At 37.2% G+C, this 19,038-nt stretch overlaps 1 protein-coding gene across 1 annotated transcript; it reads right to left on the bottom strand.

The window, feature by feature from the left end:
* Positions 1–10,162: 10,162 nt before the first annotated feature.
* Positions 10,163–13,124, bottom strand: LOC131618534 (uncharacterized). The gene is made up of 2 exons (XM_058889740.1): positions 12,989–13,124; positions 10,163–11,794 (listed from the first exon to the last, which is right to left on the bottom strand). The coding sequence occupies exon 2, from the start codon at positions 11,581–11,583 to the stop codon at positions 10,375–10,377; it is 1,209 nt and encodes a 402-aa protein (XP_058745723.1). The 5' UTR covers positions 11,584–11,794; positions 12,989–13,124; the 3' UTR covers positions 10,163–10,374.
* Positions 13,125–19,038: the final 5,914 nt, after the last annotated feature.

Raw genomic sequence — 19,038 nt, 5'->3', positions numbered from 1 at the left:
CCACAAAATAATGTCTGGGCTATGAGTAGAACCCATGCCCTTTGAGTCAAACACGCCTTTGCTTACCACTAGGCCAAATCACGGATTTGTTAGTCATATGGAAACAATGATTCAAATAAGAAACAAACGCCATGATGGCTTAGTCAAAGAATAGTCTTCGTGGGCCCTTCGTTAATGGTGTTGCAGCCAATAAGAGCAGAGAGAGAAGTCTGAAACTTTGACCAGCCATTCACACTGTCCCACGCGTGGTTGGACGGAGAGAGAGAAAAAAGGACCTTGACTGGCCAATCAGAGTCCATGAAAATGCCACGCCTGCAGTCCATCTTCCCCGGCCAACCCATGCGACGGATTCCACCGTCTTCTCCGGCGGGATATCTTTCAGCCACCTGCAAAACGATCGAAATAGGGAGGAGAACCGCCCAGACTAGCTAATTCGGGGGCTGCGAGTTCAGCGGTGCCCTCCTTTTGCCCTGAAAATGCCTGCAAAACGCTACACAAAGAAACAGAGAGGAATTTGCCCTAACAATGGCAGTCTGAGTTTCATGCGTTCAAGCTTACATGTAACTCGTTAGATCCACTCTAAATAACACCCTGAACACAATTATACGCTTGAAACAAGTTAATAAGACATGAATCAGTAGATACGAATTCAATAAAGTTCACCTCTCGTGGAGTCGGGTACCACGGTCTCCGGCGGCGCCAAGCCTCAGGGATGGTCGGGATAAGCTCCTGGGGGTCTCCGCAAGGGATTATGACCATTGGTTGTATTGGAGATTTCATGCAACTTCAAAAAACTCGTATGCCCTAGTTTGGTGTAATTTTGGAATGCAAACCCTAGTCTTCCCTCTCCAATTTTCGTCCCCCCTCTCTTGCAGCCTCCTCTTAGTATATATATGAGTCAAATTAGGGTTGGAAGCTTTAAAAAAAATCCATCATCCATTAACATGAAAATTGAAAAAGATCTTTTTTTATCAAATCTTTCTAAGTTTAAACCCCATGCTATTTTATGCATATTTTCCACATTTGGATGCCCTTGGATTGATCTTGAAATTGATTATGGTTTGTAAAAATCAAATATATTATCTTTTAATATTTAATCATGATTTAATTTGATTTATTTTAAATTTAAATGAATAAATTTAAAGATAAATTAAATAAACCATAAAATAAATAAGAATTGATAAATGGGCCTCCCATGACCTTGTATTCATGTGAGAAGTTCAATCTTATAGGCCCAAAAACTCAAAGTTCAAAATCCAACAATTAGGGTTTCATTTATTTCTCCAAAAATCGACCAACTTGTACCAAGCATATATCTCTCAATTTTTTAGATATGAAAGTGTTTTGGTACATATGTGACACATTGAGATCCATTTGAGGCCTTGGAGATCCAAATTATTTTGCTGAAGAACAAACCCTAATTTATGATAATGCAGAGTGACTTGAGAAAGCCCTTGAACCTTGGATTATTGAAAATGAAAAGAGGAGGGCAAATTTTGGGGTATGACATATTCATTCGACGGTGTGGCCGTCGTGCTTGCCGTGGAGGCAATTGCTTCACTCGAACTTGCAACGACCGTGCCTTCCCCGATTGTATTAGGTGGTTGTTCTCCATTGTTGTTTCTTGGATTCACTATTCTAATATATTTTCTCTTTTCCCTCCTAGGGTAATCTTTGGAAATCCCACGACTCCTTAATCTCATGCACTCTAAGACTCAGAAGTTTCACAAACAAAGAACTTATATGCAAATTTTAAAAGAAAACTGAAACTTTGACACAGTGGATCCCACTGGGCGTGCCAATTTGTTTACCATGAAATTTCGTAAACAAGTGCTAATCTTCCAAAAGGTTACTTGCAAGATTGACTAGATGATCCTAGGACATATGTGCACAAAGTTTCTAATGTTTGTATGGTTTTTGTGTGAAAAAGGTAAAAATTTCGACGTAGGCAAAATCTTTAATATAAAATGAAAAGATAAAAATGCAAATGCAGAAAATGTAAAGGTTTCGACGGAAAGGAAAATGCAGAAAATAACTTCATGTAAAAGACTTTGTATTAATAAAAGTTGGTGTTTGCATATATTGCACTCGATTAGACTCTTTTCTCACTTCGATCGGATACTTTGAGTATTTGCATTAATTTCAACACACGAAATCTAATAGTAAAATTTCCTATTTATGCTGAAATATAAATAACTGTAATGAACGTTCCTTTCTCCAGCAGTTGACACGTCTTCGCTTGCATGTGTTTCGCCTTTAACTTGCTTCCATGTGTCCTTCGAATACGGATAAGGCCAATAAAGCAGTTATTTAGCCTCGTTTCATATTTCAACTTCCTCAATTGAAATGTTCTTCAAATCAATCTAAAAATCACTAAGTTCACCAACACTACTGTGCGTTTAGAAATTTCGACATGTCCCCTTGAACATGTATGTCGAAATACCCTTCTAACATATTTGTCGAAGAAATACCAACACAATCAGCTACATTTCTCCAGGTGTTTTAAAATTCTTCTTGTCATGCTGAAGTTTGAGATATGTCGAAAAATCCAACTAACAGAAGGACATGTATATTTATTTTCTTTTGCAATACATATGTTTTTAACTAATTAAATCGATACTAATGATGATTTTTTACAAGAGGGTTCATGTTTGAAATCGATAAACCACTGCAGAAAGATATTGGAGTTGGAATAATCTAATGCTGATTGATTCGTTGATGTTATTTGTTATTTCGGTCTTGCCGATTTTTGGTATGTTGTGTACATGACCATAAACCACAACATGCATGCCGCATTTGCAAAGAAGTGGCATTCAGAGACGTCATCTTCCCAACTTCCTATACGAGATGACCATCACCTTGGGTGACGCCTCATGCCTACTGTATCTTTCCATAAGGGAAATTGCTGGGACATAGAAGGCTCGGTCGAGAGGAAGCCATGGAGATGATGGTCACCCATTTGGGGGTTGACCCAACTAAGACAACAAATGAGGTACCTGACCGCATAGGTGCTCATGCTAGATTTAGTTTTTTGCAAAAACTTTTATAAAAACCATCTGTAACTGGCTGAGGATACTGAAGGTGATGATCTTTAGGTTAACTACCATTGAACTGAGTTACTAATATTTTCATAATTGATTTGTTACACTTGTTATTAATATTGTATATGAATCAGTTTCAAGGATGGATCATCTCCCACTTCCCTCGTATCACTGGGTGGAAAGTTGTGCCTACTTATACTAAGGATTGACAATGTGCTGCCGCATTTACCCCATACAAGGGGAATCGTGCGACCGAGCCATTTAGAGTGCATATTGATTGTCATGTACTAGATTAAATTTCCTTCTGCCTATATAGGGTCACCGCAAGACGCGTCTAGACGTCATTTCTTGATACTCTGGATGGCTAGCACGTGAGTCATTTCTTAAATATCCTTATCTGTCTGAGCAAGTGATGCACCAGTTTGACTATTTACAAATTATTCCAAGACACCCCTCAGAGTTTGATCCTCCCATCTCCATCCGCATAGATCTTGATGCGATACTAAAGGATTTTGAGAGTCACTTGATATAATAGGAGTATCACATAGTGTAAGCTCCTTTATAGCGGGCTTATGTTGACTACAACATGACATGCTTTTATAGGGTGTCACACTCTATCATGACACCGGATGCTCCTGGAAGGCCACCTAGGTATGCTAATCAGGAGGTACTTAAGGCGAGGGATGACCATACCGAGGACGTGTCGACGCTCTATCAGCAGATTGTGGATATGGGTGGATTAGGAAGAGAGGCATAACTCTTTGAGGATGACAGTCCCTAGTTGGCCCTCGTGGAATGCATGATTGCCAAGGCACGAAATGCCTTGCAATACAGACAGAGGAGAAGGGGGGGGGGGATTACACATATGCAGTAGAATTTTGTTTGGTTGTATTATTTTGTATTTTTGAAACAACTTATTGTATGAGTTTTTTTCATAATTGAGCACTATGTTTGAATCAATTAATATATGTATTTTTCTTCTAATTCATGGTCTAAAATGACCTAAAATATGTGTCTAAAAAATATTAAATTTAGTGAATAAAAACAAAACAATTCAGTATACATCCAAATAACGTACATAGATGAAACTCCTAACCATATTTTATTCAAAAGGAAGTGGATATCAAAAAGACAAAAATTTGTGATTTTGAGTGCGCCCAAAGATGCATCTCCGATTGCATGAAGAACAATTTCAAATTTCAAAGGTGTGAGACGCACTTATAAGGATGGAAAGAGCATCCCCTAAACTAATATATTTAAGTGAAATAAAAAAAGTATAAAGTCTGTTTCGATTTATTAATGGTTGATTTGGTTTGAGAGAGACTGAACACTCTAATCTTAATTTTAATGGTTGTAATTAATTATTTGTGTATTTTGTAACGGCTAGTGCTGCGGTATCCTTAGTTTAGCTACAATAAAGTATCATTATTCATGTGTTTTGCTCTCCCATTATCTTACGTACTATTTACAATCTATTAGTGTTCATGCCTTTGAAGTGCATAACTGCATTGATATATACACCATTTTATGGTGACTGTTATGTGTAAATAACGATAACTCATTAATCACCTAGTGTACTGCATTAACTAGATACTTAAACACTATAAACCACATAGTCAAAAACAAGCCACACCTTGCAGAAATTCAATTTTTTAGTAGTGTATATTCTTTTTTGTTCATACATAGTAAAAAGGTTTATGATCCAATTTTTAAGAAATTTAACTGTGAAAACTGAATTCCCGCTATATGAAAAAATTGTTGGAACATACAAATCAAATTAAGGTATCTTTAATGGGAAAATGATGAATTGAAGAAGATGAAGATTAGAGAATGAAGAGAAATAATAGAGAGAGAGAGTAATTGAGGGTGAGATAGTGAATTGGCATTAACCACAAAATAGGAGTAGTGAGCTCCTTATATAGTACAAGTTACAAAACAATTGGAATGACTTAAAGCACCCAAAAACAAACAGAAAAACAGTTGGGCTTCAGTGTAACCGGTTACGGCAAACAGCGTAACCGGTTACGCAAACGCAACATCTACAGTGAATCTGTTTCACGGGTTCGTAACCGGTTACGGTAACAGGCGTAACCGGTTACGCCAACTGAAGTGCTAAAAACAGTAGTTTCAACACACCACCTCACTTCAGTTGGTCCAAGTCCACCATGCTCAGCTTCCTTCTCAGCCTCTTGAACACCTCATTTGTCACACCCTTGGTCAATAAGTCAGCTACTTGATCTTCGCTTCGACAATATCCCAATCGTAACTTTCCATCGCTCACTAACTCCCTCAAATAATGAAACCGCATCTCTATGTGCTTGCTTCTTCCATGTGCAATCGGATTCTTCGCAAGGTTGATCGCAGAGACATTATCAACAAGGAGAGTAATAGCCTCACCCTCACTACTATTAAGCTCCTTCAATAGATTCATAAGCCACATGGCTTGGCAAGCACACAACGATGCCGCAATATACTCGGCCTCACAAGATGAGAGTGCTACCACCGGTTCCTTTTTCGAACACCAAGAGATTGGGGTTCTACCTAGCATAAAGATGTATCCAGCCGTTGACTTTCTATCATCCTTATCACCACACCAATTGGAATCGGTGAAACCAAGTAAATCACACTTTCGGCTCGTATCCGATGCCGGAAAGAGAATTCCACAACCAAGAGTCCCTTTAATGTATCTAAGGATCCTCTTGACAGCTGCCATATGAGATACCTTTGGTCTCTCCATGAATCTACTCGCAATACCGACACTAAATGCCAAGTCCGGTCGCGTATTGCACAAGTACCGCAATGATCCAATCAATCTTCGATATTGAGTTGGATCAACATCTTGTTCATCCTCACTCTTGGACAGATGTAGCCTTGCTTCACGTGGTGTAATGGCAACATTACAATGTTCCATTTCACACCTCTTCAAGATCTCGAGTGCATACCTCCTTTGGTGCATGAGCAGTCCCGTTTTTGACCTTTGGAACTCTATGCCAAGGAAGTATTTCATGATTCCAAGGTCCGTCATCTCAAACTCACTCATGAGTTCCTTCTTGAACCTTGAAATACTCTCCTCACAGCTGCCGGTAATCAAGAGATCGTCCACATATAAGCAAAGAATTATCACTCTATCCTTAGCATTCGATCTCACATATACACCATGTTCGGACACACACCGCTTGAAATCAATGTCAACAAGGAAGCCATCTATGCGTTTGTTCCAAGCTCTTGGAGCTTGTTTCAAACCATACAAGGCTTTATGCAACTTGTAGTATCTCATCTCTTGATTCTTTACTTCAAAACCAGGGGGCTGTCCAACATAAACTTCCTCATCAAGTGGACCGTTCAAAAACGCAGATTTGACGTCCATTTGATAAACGCTCCAATTGTTGTTGTTTGCAATACCAACAACCAATCGGATGGTCTCAAGCCTAGCCACAGGAGCAAACACCTCCTCAAAGTCTATTCCTTCACGTTGCAAAAACCCTTTCGCTACTAATCGAGCCTTATACTTGATTATCTCGCCCTTCGGATTTGCTTTCACTTTAAAGACCCAACGAACACCAATTGACTTTTTACCATGAGGTAGATCAACTAACTCCCAAGTACCATTTTTCTCGATTGATTCCAGCTCCTCTTTCATTGCACAAATCCATTTTGGATCCCTTAGAGCCTCCTCCGTATTCACCGGTTCGGATTCGGCCATAAGCGTAAAATGAACGAAATCACCTTCATTATTAACTTCGTTATCTTGGAATCTCTCGCATTCTTGGAGTCTAGAAGGCAACACCCTTTGCCTTGTTGATCTTCTACGGTGTTCTTCAGTTTGAACATTATTCGGAGGCTGCGGAACTGTTTCGGGACTGACTGGATCATCAAAAAATACAGCAGCTGGAGTTCTGTTCTGCTCGTAACCGGTTACGCCTGTATGTACTGGCTGGCTGTAACCGGTTACGCTGTTCTCTGCAGAGTTCTTGCCCTGTTTTTCCTGTCCGTAACCGGTTACGCCAATTTGTACTGGCTGGCCGTAACCGGTTACGCTGAGACTGCTGCTGTTTTTTTCTTCAAAAATAACATCTCGACTAATTTGAATCTTCCGATTTCTCGCATCGAACAGTTTGTAACCGCCTGTAGAGTGATATCCAACGAATACCATTTCTTCTCCCTTGTCGTCCAACTTCTTTCTCAATTGTCCCGACACATGTTTATAAGCCACCGAACCGAATACACGCAAATGACTTAGATTCGGTTTGAATCCACACCAAGCCTCTTCCGGTGTAAGTTTCTCAAGCTTCTTTGTAGGACAACGATTCAATAAGTATGTGGCTGTAGAGACCGCTTCTCCCCATAGTTCCTTCGGTAGATTTTTACCGCTTAACATGCTTCGAACCATGTTCATAATCGAGCGATTTTTCCTCTCGGCAATACCATTTTGCTGCGGCGTATAGGGTGGTACAACCTCACGCACTATACCCTCATCATCACAATACTTCCCAGACGCAACCGAGGTATATTCACCTCCACCGTCCGTTTTGAGAACTTTCAACTTGCGACCGCATTGCCTCTCCGCCATGGACTTAAACCTCTTGAATACATCAAACACCTCATCCTTTCTCTTGATGACGTAAGTCCACAACTTTCTATTAAAATCGTCAATGAACGTGACAAAATATCGATTGCCACCAAACGTGTCCACTTGCATAGGTCCACAAACATCGGAATACACCACCTCAAGGTGTGCATTGGTCCTATGACCCGCATCCTTGCTAAAACTTCCTTTGTGTTGTTTTCCTTTCACACATTCCTCACACAACTCAGCTGGAACGTTAATGTGTGGCAGCCCGGTAACCATACCTTCTTGTTGCAACGCTTTGAGATCACGAAAATTCAAGTGACCGAGACGATAATGCCATAACCACTCCTCTCTACTTGCAGCTGTAGCTAAGCACCTATGCTCCAATACTTTCAGCTCAACTTTGAAAGTCCTATTGGTAGCCATGGGAGCCTTTAGGATCAACACTCCACTAGCATCAACAACCCGCAAGATCTTATCTTCCAACCGTATATTGTAACCTTTTTCGAGCGATTGACCAATACTCAAAAGATTACACTTAATACCTGGAATATATAGCACATCCTTGATCATAGAATGTCCACCATCCTTTTTCTCGATCAACACATCACCGACACCTTCGGCCATGAGAGTGGAATCGTCCGCAAACTTCACTTTGTTTTTCGCCACTTGATTGATTTGCACAAACCAATCTCTTCTTCCCGTCATATGCGTTGAACATCCGGAGTCTAGGTACCACTCCTCATTCCCTTGAGTTCCATCACGAACCGAAATCATCACATTTTGTTCCGAACTCAAAACTGTCGCATTTTCTGCACTGCTGTAGCTGCTGTCCCGTGACTTGCAGCTGCTGTCCAGCACCTCCGTCATGCCATCACACTCATCGGTAATCATCATTAAGAGTGTGGCTTCATCATCCACCTCTTGCCTAGCAACCTTGGCTTCATCCCCTTTAGTTTCAAGCTGTTTAGCACCACACTTTGCTTGAAAATGCCAAAGTTTCTTGCATTTCCAGCATTGTATTTTGCTCATGTCTCTTGGTTTTCCACCTCTCGCGTTGCTCCGATCACCATAACCGTTTGAGTTGCTTCTCTCACCCTTTTGTCCCTTCGAATGTTTAGGTTCACCATCGCCTTGCTTCCCTTTCGAAGGCCATTTCCCTTTCGAACCTTTACTCCTTTCATTGAAACGAACTTGCAAAGCTAACTCCGCCTTTGCCTTATCGCTTCCTCTCTCGTCCATTCTTTGTTCATGTGCTTCTAGAGAACTTTGAAGCTCATCCTAGGGAACTTTGAAGCTCATCCTTGCTCAGCGACGTAAGGTCCTTCGACTCTTCAATAGCAACCACAATGTTGTCGAATCTTGACATCAACGAACGTAAGATTTTTGACACAACATTCTGCTCTAAGATAGTTTCCCCACACGACTTGATTTGATTCACTAAGCGCGTAATGCGCGTCACATAATCGTTGATCGTTTCCTTCTCTTCCATTTGCGTTAACTCGAATTGCCTCTTGTGAGTTTGTAACCTCACAACCTTCGCCTTCGCAGCCCCAGCATATGCTTTCTCAAGAATTAACCAAGCTTGCTTCGCGGACTCGCAATCACCGACCTTTTCGAAGTTATCACCATCGACACAAGAGTGTATCAAGAAGAGAGCTTTGTAATCTTTCTTCTTCTCTTCCCTGAAAGTGGCTTGATGTGCAGCTGTAGGTTCAGCCCCAAGAGGTGTGACACCATTGTTGACGATATCGAGAACTTCTTGATATCCAAACAAGACCTTCATTTGTTTAGACCACTTGTCGTAATTCTTCGAATCAAGAATCGGTAAATTGGATGGGATTCGATCATTGGTACTCATTGTTGCAGCGGAATCGGATCAGAACCAATGCTCTTGATGCCAAATGTTGGAACATACAAATCAAATTAAGGTATCTTTAATGGGAAAATGATGAATTGAAGAAGATGAAGATTAGAGAATGAAGAGAAATAATAGAGAGAGAGAGAGAGTAATTGAGGGTGAGATAGTGAATTGGCATTAACCACAAAATAGGAGTAGTGAGCTCCTTATATAGTACAAGTTACAAAACAATTGGAATGACTTAAAGCACCCAAAAACAAACAGAAAAACAGTTGGGCTTCAGTGTAACCGGTTACGGCAAACAGCGTAACCGGTTACGCAAACGCAACATCTACAGTGAATCTGTTTCACGGGTTCGTAACCGATTACGGTAACAGGCGTAACCGGTTACGCCAACTGAAGTGCTAAAAACAGTAGTTTCAACAAAAATCACCAGATTTGTACAACCCATATACATGCTTCTGGATTATTTGTGTCTTCTTGATACACACAATTTAGGGGATTTTACTAGTGAATATGGTAAGGCCAACCAAGTTTCATGTAAATCAGGAGGCAGATTTTTGGTGTAAAACAACCTTAACAGATATATAGAAATAAAGAAAGTAATAACCACGATAATGTTTCGACAAAGACACAGTAAACTATCTAAGCATGAAACAAAAAATGGAAAGAGAAAACAAAGTTAAACAATGAAAATCAAACATTGAAAAATCCATCATTAAATTCACCACAAGTGCACTAAGACCGTAGGTATTAAGATCAAGTTGAACATACTAAAGATTACAATATAAAGTAAACAAAGGCCTACACTATTTAAACGTTATTAAGTTACAACATCTTTTGCCTAAACCAGACATTCTAAAGAGATTTTGAAAATTGACAACTACAATTCTGATGACAGACTAATAGATAAAAGGAATAAACTTGTACTTAACTTTGCTTGCATATTCGGTGTATCTCTGGCCAAAAGTCTCAACCATCAAAGCCTCCTCCATATCTGCCTTTTGCTTATAATACAACAAACAAATAGCTACAATGAATAGCAGACTCAGCGGTGCTCGAAGCGCAATGCAATATGTTACAAACAAAAGCGCTGTTGACGAGTATACTGGATGACGCAACCAGCGATAAGGTCCAAATTGCACAACAGAAGTTGGAACCACCACATTTTCTGAATACTTGGCAAGATATAATGTGGCATTATAATGAAACAGCAGAGTTGTAATAATCAAACCCCAGATTCCAAGATTGCTCCACCCGCCCGGTATGAGGCTAAGCTCTGGGCCTTCGAATGCTGCAAGCCAATGGCCAACCATGATTCCTGCACTGAACAAAAGGCGAGAAAACATTGGCAAGTTCACATCCCATTTCGGGTCATGACGCCGAGCATAATAATCTCCGTACAACCGCTTCCGGACACTGACATTGAAGAAAAAGAAGTAATGATATACAAAAAAGAAAACCAAAGGCCAGCCTTCAAGGTAGCCATTGAAATAAGCTGGTGGAACAAGGGTGAGCCATGTAAAAGCTGATGTAACAATCGCCAATTGCTCAAATATGTTTGCCTCACCGAGCATGTGTTTCTGAAAGCAATATAACCCATAAGCTGCAAGCACTACGGCCACCAACCATGGCCAATACATCCAAGTCCAGCTAAAATACATCCAGAAGAAAGGATTTAAGAGCGTATTAATAGTCCATTTTGTGGCTGTAGTTATGACAGACAGTATCGCCGTCAACTTTACTATATCAATTGGAGTCAACTGCAGAGCGGTAGCTTTTATCGAATCAAATGATAGGTTTTTGAAGTATGTTAGGACTGGATTACTAGAATCTGTGCTGACTTCATTGGAAATAGAGCATCTGGGTAGAGGTAGCAAATCAGCCCTTTTTCGTACTGGTTTAAGTAAGGAGGAAAAGGGTTTTCTGTAGGTGCAACTGCAATTCAATTGAAAATTCATGCACTTGGGTCTTGGGTGGAGTTGATTACTACTATTAACCGCATCAGCATGAAGTTGTTTACTGAAAGGTCTCAGAGAGACATTGTTGCTCACAATAGAGAAACCAAAAGGTACAACTTTGGAGTGTGAAAGAACTTTTGCCGCTTCCATCACTGCTTGAGATAAAATCACATAAAACTTTGCCACTGGCTGCAATTAAATCACGAAGCCAAAGATGCAGCAACAGAAATCAGGTTCATATCCTTCCACACATTGAGTTTACTTAAATCATAATCAATGGATCCAACCCACGGGAGAGGCAGTGGAATTGGACATGTATTACTTTTTCAGTTCCCACTTTTCCAGGTTAGTCAGCAACAACCTTGATAACATTAAAACCCAATATCATTCAACATCTAAGCAACATAATTTATAGGCACAAATAAAACAAACAGCAACAAAACAAATATCAGAACATAAAATGGCTGCTCAGTTTCAAGTTTCCACATCCTAAGATAAACAAGTTACTAACTGTTCTATATTAATTCATATAGCAATAACACTTCAAATGGAAGGCATGTTCAAAAGCATGTGTCGGATTGACATTAGTTATTACATTCAATCATTTCCCTTTTATTAAATTTTCTTGGTGTCTATGTATCAATGTTGTGTTCAATGTAGTTAATCTTGGATAGTGTTGCGTAGCACCGAACTCTTAAAATGCTATTATAGCGGAATAGCTGCTATTGCAAAGACTAAAAACGAACAAAATAAACACAAATACTTAAAGATAGACTAATACAAAAGTTTAAGAGATCATGTCATACTTGATAGTTAAAGAACCTAAAGTATAAAATAACAGAAGAACTAACAGTAGGAAGAAGAATAAAACAAAACAGAACTAAAAGTAGGAAGAAGAGTAGAACAATTATTTGTGAGCAAGAACATAACATTACTCTTCAAAGGATTCAGATTGCAATGTATACTCTTTGAAAAAAGACAACAGTTTAAAAATAACAGAATTTGAATAAATTTATCCCCAAAAAGTCTAATAGTGGACTGCAATAGAGATTTGGGGCCGCAACTAGCGGCCTCTACATCCGCTATTCTTGACAGCGGTTCGCAGACCAATAGCATCCTTTCGAATTCTACCACGGCTATGCTATTCCGCTTCCGCTATAGTGCTATAGCATGCAATTGACAACCTAGGTCATGTCCGGTATCTGTATCATAGTCTCATAGATTATGATTAAGAAAAGTACAAAACCAATTACCATAAACTCAATAGCCCTACAGTGTATGATATAAACTCAAAATGAAAATGTCACAAATTCTAAATCCTCCTTTTATACCGTTCAACAATAACAAAAAGACTCTCCACCAATTTATACTTCTTAATCAGTTGAAAAGCGTATATTACAGCATGTAAACAACTTAGACAAATAAACAAACACATGGTGTGCAGATATGAAACAAATGAAAAAGCTAGCTTCATGCGCAGTGAAAGAGTCGAAAATGGAACAAAATAAAAGATTAAAAATGAAATGAAGAAGATAGCATAGGATAGGAATAGTACCAGTTAACGAAAAACGAAAGTTAAGTTTCGAAACTAGGAGTAGTTTGAAGTTGAAAAGAGACAATTGTTGTTTCTGTGTAATGTAATGTTATGTTATCTCTGAAGTGGACCAACAACGCGACACCCTATGACGGATACTCACCGAAAATTGTTTGAAGCTCTTTTATCATGATTTTTTTTTTAATCAAGTCAAATTAGTAATTTATTTCTTATTTTTTTAACTATGAAGTAGTAATTCATGTTAGATGTTTATTTATGTTAGTAGTAATTTATTTCTTATTTTTTAATCAAGTCAAATAAGTTTTTTTTATTATGTTAGTTGTTTTATGTTTAAGAATGTCAATATTTTACACAACTATTTATTTTTTTTAAAATTTTATGTCTTGCTTGATTACTTAAAAAAGTAACTCATCATCAATTTATCAAAATTACATCAAAATAACTATTATAATCTCTAATATATCAAAATCACATCCAAATATATATATTTCCCAAATTTTCATAAATTTTTTTGGCATTATTATTGTTAAGTTCATTTGTTGTCAGAATGATATCTCAGATAGACATAAACACATGACTTAATATCGAGTATTTAAACTCTTCACTTAAGTCAAATATGTTAGAAGATAGTCAACCCTATTTACGATTGCCTTGACGTATGGGTAAGAAAGCATCAGTCACCTCCAAATGGGCCTATAGACTAACCCTTAAATGCTTAACTCATGACCCGAGTTCAAACATGTAAGTTTAAGAGTGTGCCTAAGAGGGGAGTGAATTAGGACTTTGAAAATTTATCGGTTTTTTAGAAATAAGTTGTTCTTATTTTTCCAGTTTGGTGCAAGAGTTTATAAATGTGTTACTTTCTTTTCTGGTTATGATTTGTGAAAGCGGTAAATACGGAAAAGTAAAGAACACGACGATGTATCCCGGTTCCCCTCACAATCCGAGAGTACTTCAGTCCCCTTTCAACATGAAAGAGATTTTACTATTGTTGGTGACTTGTACAAGACCCACACAAACACCAAAAACAATCCTCTTGGATTTTACACTAAGTCAACTAAGAGAACAATCCTCTCAAAGTGACTTTCTTGCTTCCAACAATCCTGGACAGCAAGATACAACCAACCAAGTAGAACAAGAAAAATACTCATTTCCTTGCTACTCTCTTGTTTCCAACAATCCTGAACAACAAGCACTTATAAAGAAAATCAAAATTTTTACAAGAGATTTTGAAGTTGTATACAATATATCAATCTCTTGATTGATCTTGACTTTAAAACAAACAAATCTCTCAATGGTATACAAATGTTCACAAAGTATGAGATAAAATTAAGCGCATAAAGTTTCACTAAAAAATTCTGATATAAAACACTTGTGAATTTTGAAAGATAAAAGATTTGAGTTTGTTTTAAATTGTAGATGAAAGAGGTGTGTTGAATCTGAAAATAATAGAGTTTTTATAGCCTCTATGCACCATTTCAAAAGAGCATAATTTATGAGAGAATGCACTGGTTTAAATTTGAAAGATGCAAATAATTCAGAAAACAAGTTGCAGAATTTTTGCCACTGGTTCGTGTGTAACCGGTTACGGCATAGAGGGTAACCGGTTACACGCTGTAGCGTTAGAAAAAGAATTTGAAATATGAATGTTGTAACCGGTTACAGCATATGTGCTACCCGATTACAGTTGATTCAGAGGCAAAAAAACTTTTATCAAATGACATATCCTGTAACCTTTTCATATAAAGCAATTTATAAACTTTATGATATGAATGAAAGATTATTTGTGAACACTTGTATGCATATTTAAGAGTTGAATGCTATACCTTGGACAAAATAAATATCCATGCTAAGATTCTTCAAGACTTGAATAATTTCTTTAAAACTTGATATGCTTAGATGTCTTGAGCCATTCCATTTTGCACTCATTTGTATGTTAGCTTGTCTTCATCAAAATACTTTGGAAGTTTGTCTTCACATATTCCCTCTTTTTGATGATGACAAACCTTTCTTTTAAATTTTGATACAATCTAATATTTCTATAATCTTGAATCTCCCCCTAAATCAAAGCTCCCCCTTGATTCATGAATGAGAATTCATTTGAATTTTGCTTTTTGCTTTGTTACAATTTTTAGAATATATATATATATATATATAAAACAAGTATTCTCCCCCTTTGTCATTAGAAAAAGGAATGGGGAAAGAAGATAACCATAAAATAATATGATGTATGAGTAAAAACTAGCACACACCAAAACACAAAATAATCACAAAAGATGATAATATCATAAGTCACACATATGTCTTATGTCTTATAACACCACAAAGTTTAAACATAGCATAAAATATAAATATGTTAGAGGAACTTAAATGAAAGTACTTTGAAATGGAAATAAATACATAATAGCATAAATAAACAAGACAACACATTTAGTCACTTTCCAACATGTTCTTCGCTTCTCTTCTTCTTCTTCTTCTTCTTTCTCTTCCTCTTCTTCCTCTTCCTCTTGAACGAAACTTCTCCGGGTTTATTTAAGAATGGTTCTCATCATTCACTTCAAATAATTGAATTCAAATTCTCTTACTTGATGATGACGATTCATGGTTCCTTCAACGGAGCAAATCTTGTTATAGTTACCTTCAAGAGAATATCCTTCAACTGATGCCGGTGTAGGATGATTAGCAACACGGAACTAAAACTTGCCATCTTGATCTAACACAATACCGGTATTCCTTAAAGCAGTTGTCTTATTAATTTCACCATCAGTCATATCTTCTTTGGGTTCCCTTTTTATAGCAAACTCATAGTGTTGGAGGATTTTGGTTATGAAACGAGCATAGGGTAAGCCACCTTTTAACTTGTGAAGATAATACATATGATACAGTATAGTATACACCCAATTAACATGAATCTTATTTTTCATAGCATAGAGGATTTGTAATGCAACATCACCAATCCGGGAATGGTTAGAAGATTTAGGCATAAGCACATAAGCAATAAGATAATGTAACATCCGGTCACTTACAGACATGTTGGAAGCATACATAATGAATCTGGACGAAGAGATATTTTTCTTACCAATAGCTTCCTCTTGAGATACCCGACATATAGAAAAATAGAACCCAAGAGCATTGTATTCTGGAAATTCTAGAGGATAACTGGAACGCAGAATCTGTCCCATATGAAAAACCCCTAAGATAGTTCCAAGAGATTCTAAATCCAAACAAATATCAGTATTTTTTACTCTAGAAGTCAGCACATCATCTTCTCCAGCTATTTCACCAGGAACAAGTTTAAAGTTCATATAAAACTCTCTAACCATGTCAGGATATATAAACCCATAATCAGCAATTAACTTATCTACCTTCTGAAATGCTAACATCTCGTGAAAATCAAAGCTATGTGAAGGAAAATAGGGTAGATTACCAAATTTTACCAGTAAAAGTGGTCGAGACCGAATGTTGATAGTGAACCGACGAGCTTTAGTTGAAGGTGCATGCAAAAAAAAATTCTGCTTGCTTAGAGCTTGTTTCACCAATCTTGTTTTTGCCCTTAATATTCCTTGAAGCCATGCATGAAAGATGAAGTTTTTTGAAGTTAGGGTTGTGAAAGGGATTTTCGGACTTCGGAGAGATGGAGATTTTTTGATATGGATGTTGAGACGAGGAGCTATTATAAAGAGTATTTGGGTGAGTGGGGTTTAATTTGTGGGTGAAGAAAATGAGAAAGTAAGATTTAATGGAAGAAGGAGAGAATTTGAAGAATGAAGATAGTGTTGGGAAGTGACCAAGAAAAAAATGATTTTAAAAGAAAAGCACTTAATATAGTAAGAAAAAATAGTAAAATATTCATAAAATAAAATAGAAAACATATTATTAACATAAAGCTTGAAAAGCACATATCCCAGGTGTAATCGGTTACCGCTTGGAGAGTAACCGGTTACACCCTCTCAGCCTGGCCAAAAGATTCAAACACGCAGGACTATAATCGATTTACCCTATATACCGTAATCGGTTACAGGCTGAAGGCAGAGAACAACAGCTCCGTTTTTCAACATATGAAGTGAAATTTGTGAAAACAGATCATGGACATGTTATGATATTATATAATGCAACATTACACTATAAATATAGGTTATAAAAATATTTTAGAGAAGGGTGTACCTTTGATTCGTTTAAAATTTTAATGAATGATATTTTGGAAAAATATCATACAGCACCTTCATCTAAAATCTATAAGTTGGTTCTTTTTGAGATACTTCATGATTGAACTCATCAAACATTCATCCTTGGCGACTATGATTTTGAAGCCTTTGTTATAAAGTTGACATCCGTTTAGAAGATTTCTTTAGTCTTTCAACATAAAGTATCTCTTCAATTTGGTGTGAAAGTGTTACCTTGAGATTTCGACTTCCTATTTTTGAGCATGTCATTATAATTGGGGAAAAGGAGGTTTGAAGTTTTAGTCGAAGAAGTTCGACTCAGTATAACGGGTCATCGACTGGAAGAGCCTTTGAAACACTTAGTGAAATAAAAGACTTAAGAGTTATTTCAGAAAATTGGGTATGAAGTCGAAAGCTCTTTAGGTTTAAAACAGACAGTTTTTGGCAGTTTCTCGTCAGGAACACGTGGAGTCTTCTCAAGGACAGGGCTGCATGGATGGGACCCTTGTCGACATGTGATTAGTCGACCGTTAGGAAAGTTTATTTTTAGAATTTCCATTTAAGAAAGTTAATATTAGTAGTTGAGGGGTCCGCATTTTTACATTACAAGAGACAAAACTCAATTTCTGCACACGAAATGAGAAACGAGTGTAATTTTCTAGGAATGTACATATGCGTGCCAGATGAATTATTATGCAATCATTTTAACATTCCAGTTTGTCTTTTAAATACATTTACTTCTTTCTTTTAATGCCTTTACTTCAGTCAAACTTTAAAATTATGTATTGTCTTCTTCATTTACATTCAAGTTTTCTTCATTTAATACGAGTCAAAGTTACACAAAACAAGAACATAGCAATAAGTTTTGGAATTTACTAGTTGATTCCACAAAGTAACCTTCAAAAAGAAACTAGCATTTGTTTACCAAATTTCTGGGTAAACAGAAAGTTAGTGCTCCATCAATGCCAAGAATTCTTCCTTTAAGGTATTCCTAGATGTTTAATAACCCTTGGTCTTTAGAACTAGATTTGAAAGTTAGTTTAAGTCTCCCATCAAAAGCTTAGAACCACCATTTATCATAACATTATAGAATTATAGTGGTCCATAAGCAAACATACAAAACAGGTTAAGTTTGATTTGGTACCTGATGTGCTTTGGGTCCATCTTAGTTAGTTCCTTTCTTATCCCACACATAATGTCCACTTGCCACACTAAAGTTTCTAATATAGCAAGCATTAGGTGTATGGCCAACAATACCACAATAAAAGCAAGTAGGTAAAAAATTGCTTCTATATCTAGGAGTATAAGATTTCTTCTTAACAAAACTTTTTATTTTATGATAATAATGAACCTTTTGTGCTTTATCCACTTTTTCCTTGTTGGATTGGTCACTTGCCTTAACAAAGATAGTTTTACTAGTACTTGGTTTGTTAAGCTTTGAATAACCAGGACCACTTTTATCATTAGAGAATCTTTGTTGTCTAAGGACATTTTCCAACCCAATTTGTCCTTTTTCATATCGCTCAAGAACTTTCTTTAATTGGACAATTTAAAAAGAAAGTGATTCACATTTATTACATGTAAAGTTTTGTTTTTCTTTATCAACATATTGTTGTTTTTCAACCTCGAAATCTGTTTGCATTGTATCCATTTTCTCTTCAAGAGATTTGATTTGTTTCTCTTGTGTTGATACTGTTCTATACAAGATTTTTCATTCATTAAGTAGTTCACTTATAGTACCTTGAAAATTATTATCAAGATAAGGAAGTTCATTACTAACCTCATCATCTTCATCATCAAAATGGTGTGAAGTCATCAATGCTAAATTTTTCACTTTCGTTACTATCTGAATCAGATGATGAACTCATCTCAATGTCTTCCCAAGCA

This window comes from Vicia villosa, linkage group LG7, assembly GCF_029867415.1.
Source record: "Vicia villosa cultivar HV-30 ecotype Madison, WI linkage group LG7, Vvil1.0, whole genome shotgun sequence".
In the NCBI taxonomy this organism is placed as follows: Eukaryota; Viridiplantae; Streptophyta; class Magnoliopsida; order Fabales; family Fabaceae; genus Vicia; species Vicia villosa.
The sequence above is the reverse complement of the archived record's forward strand: the minus strand, read 5'-3'. Positions and strand labels throughout refer to the sequence as shown.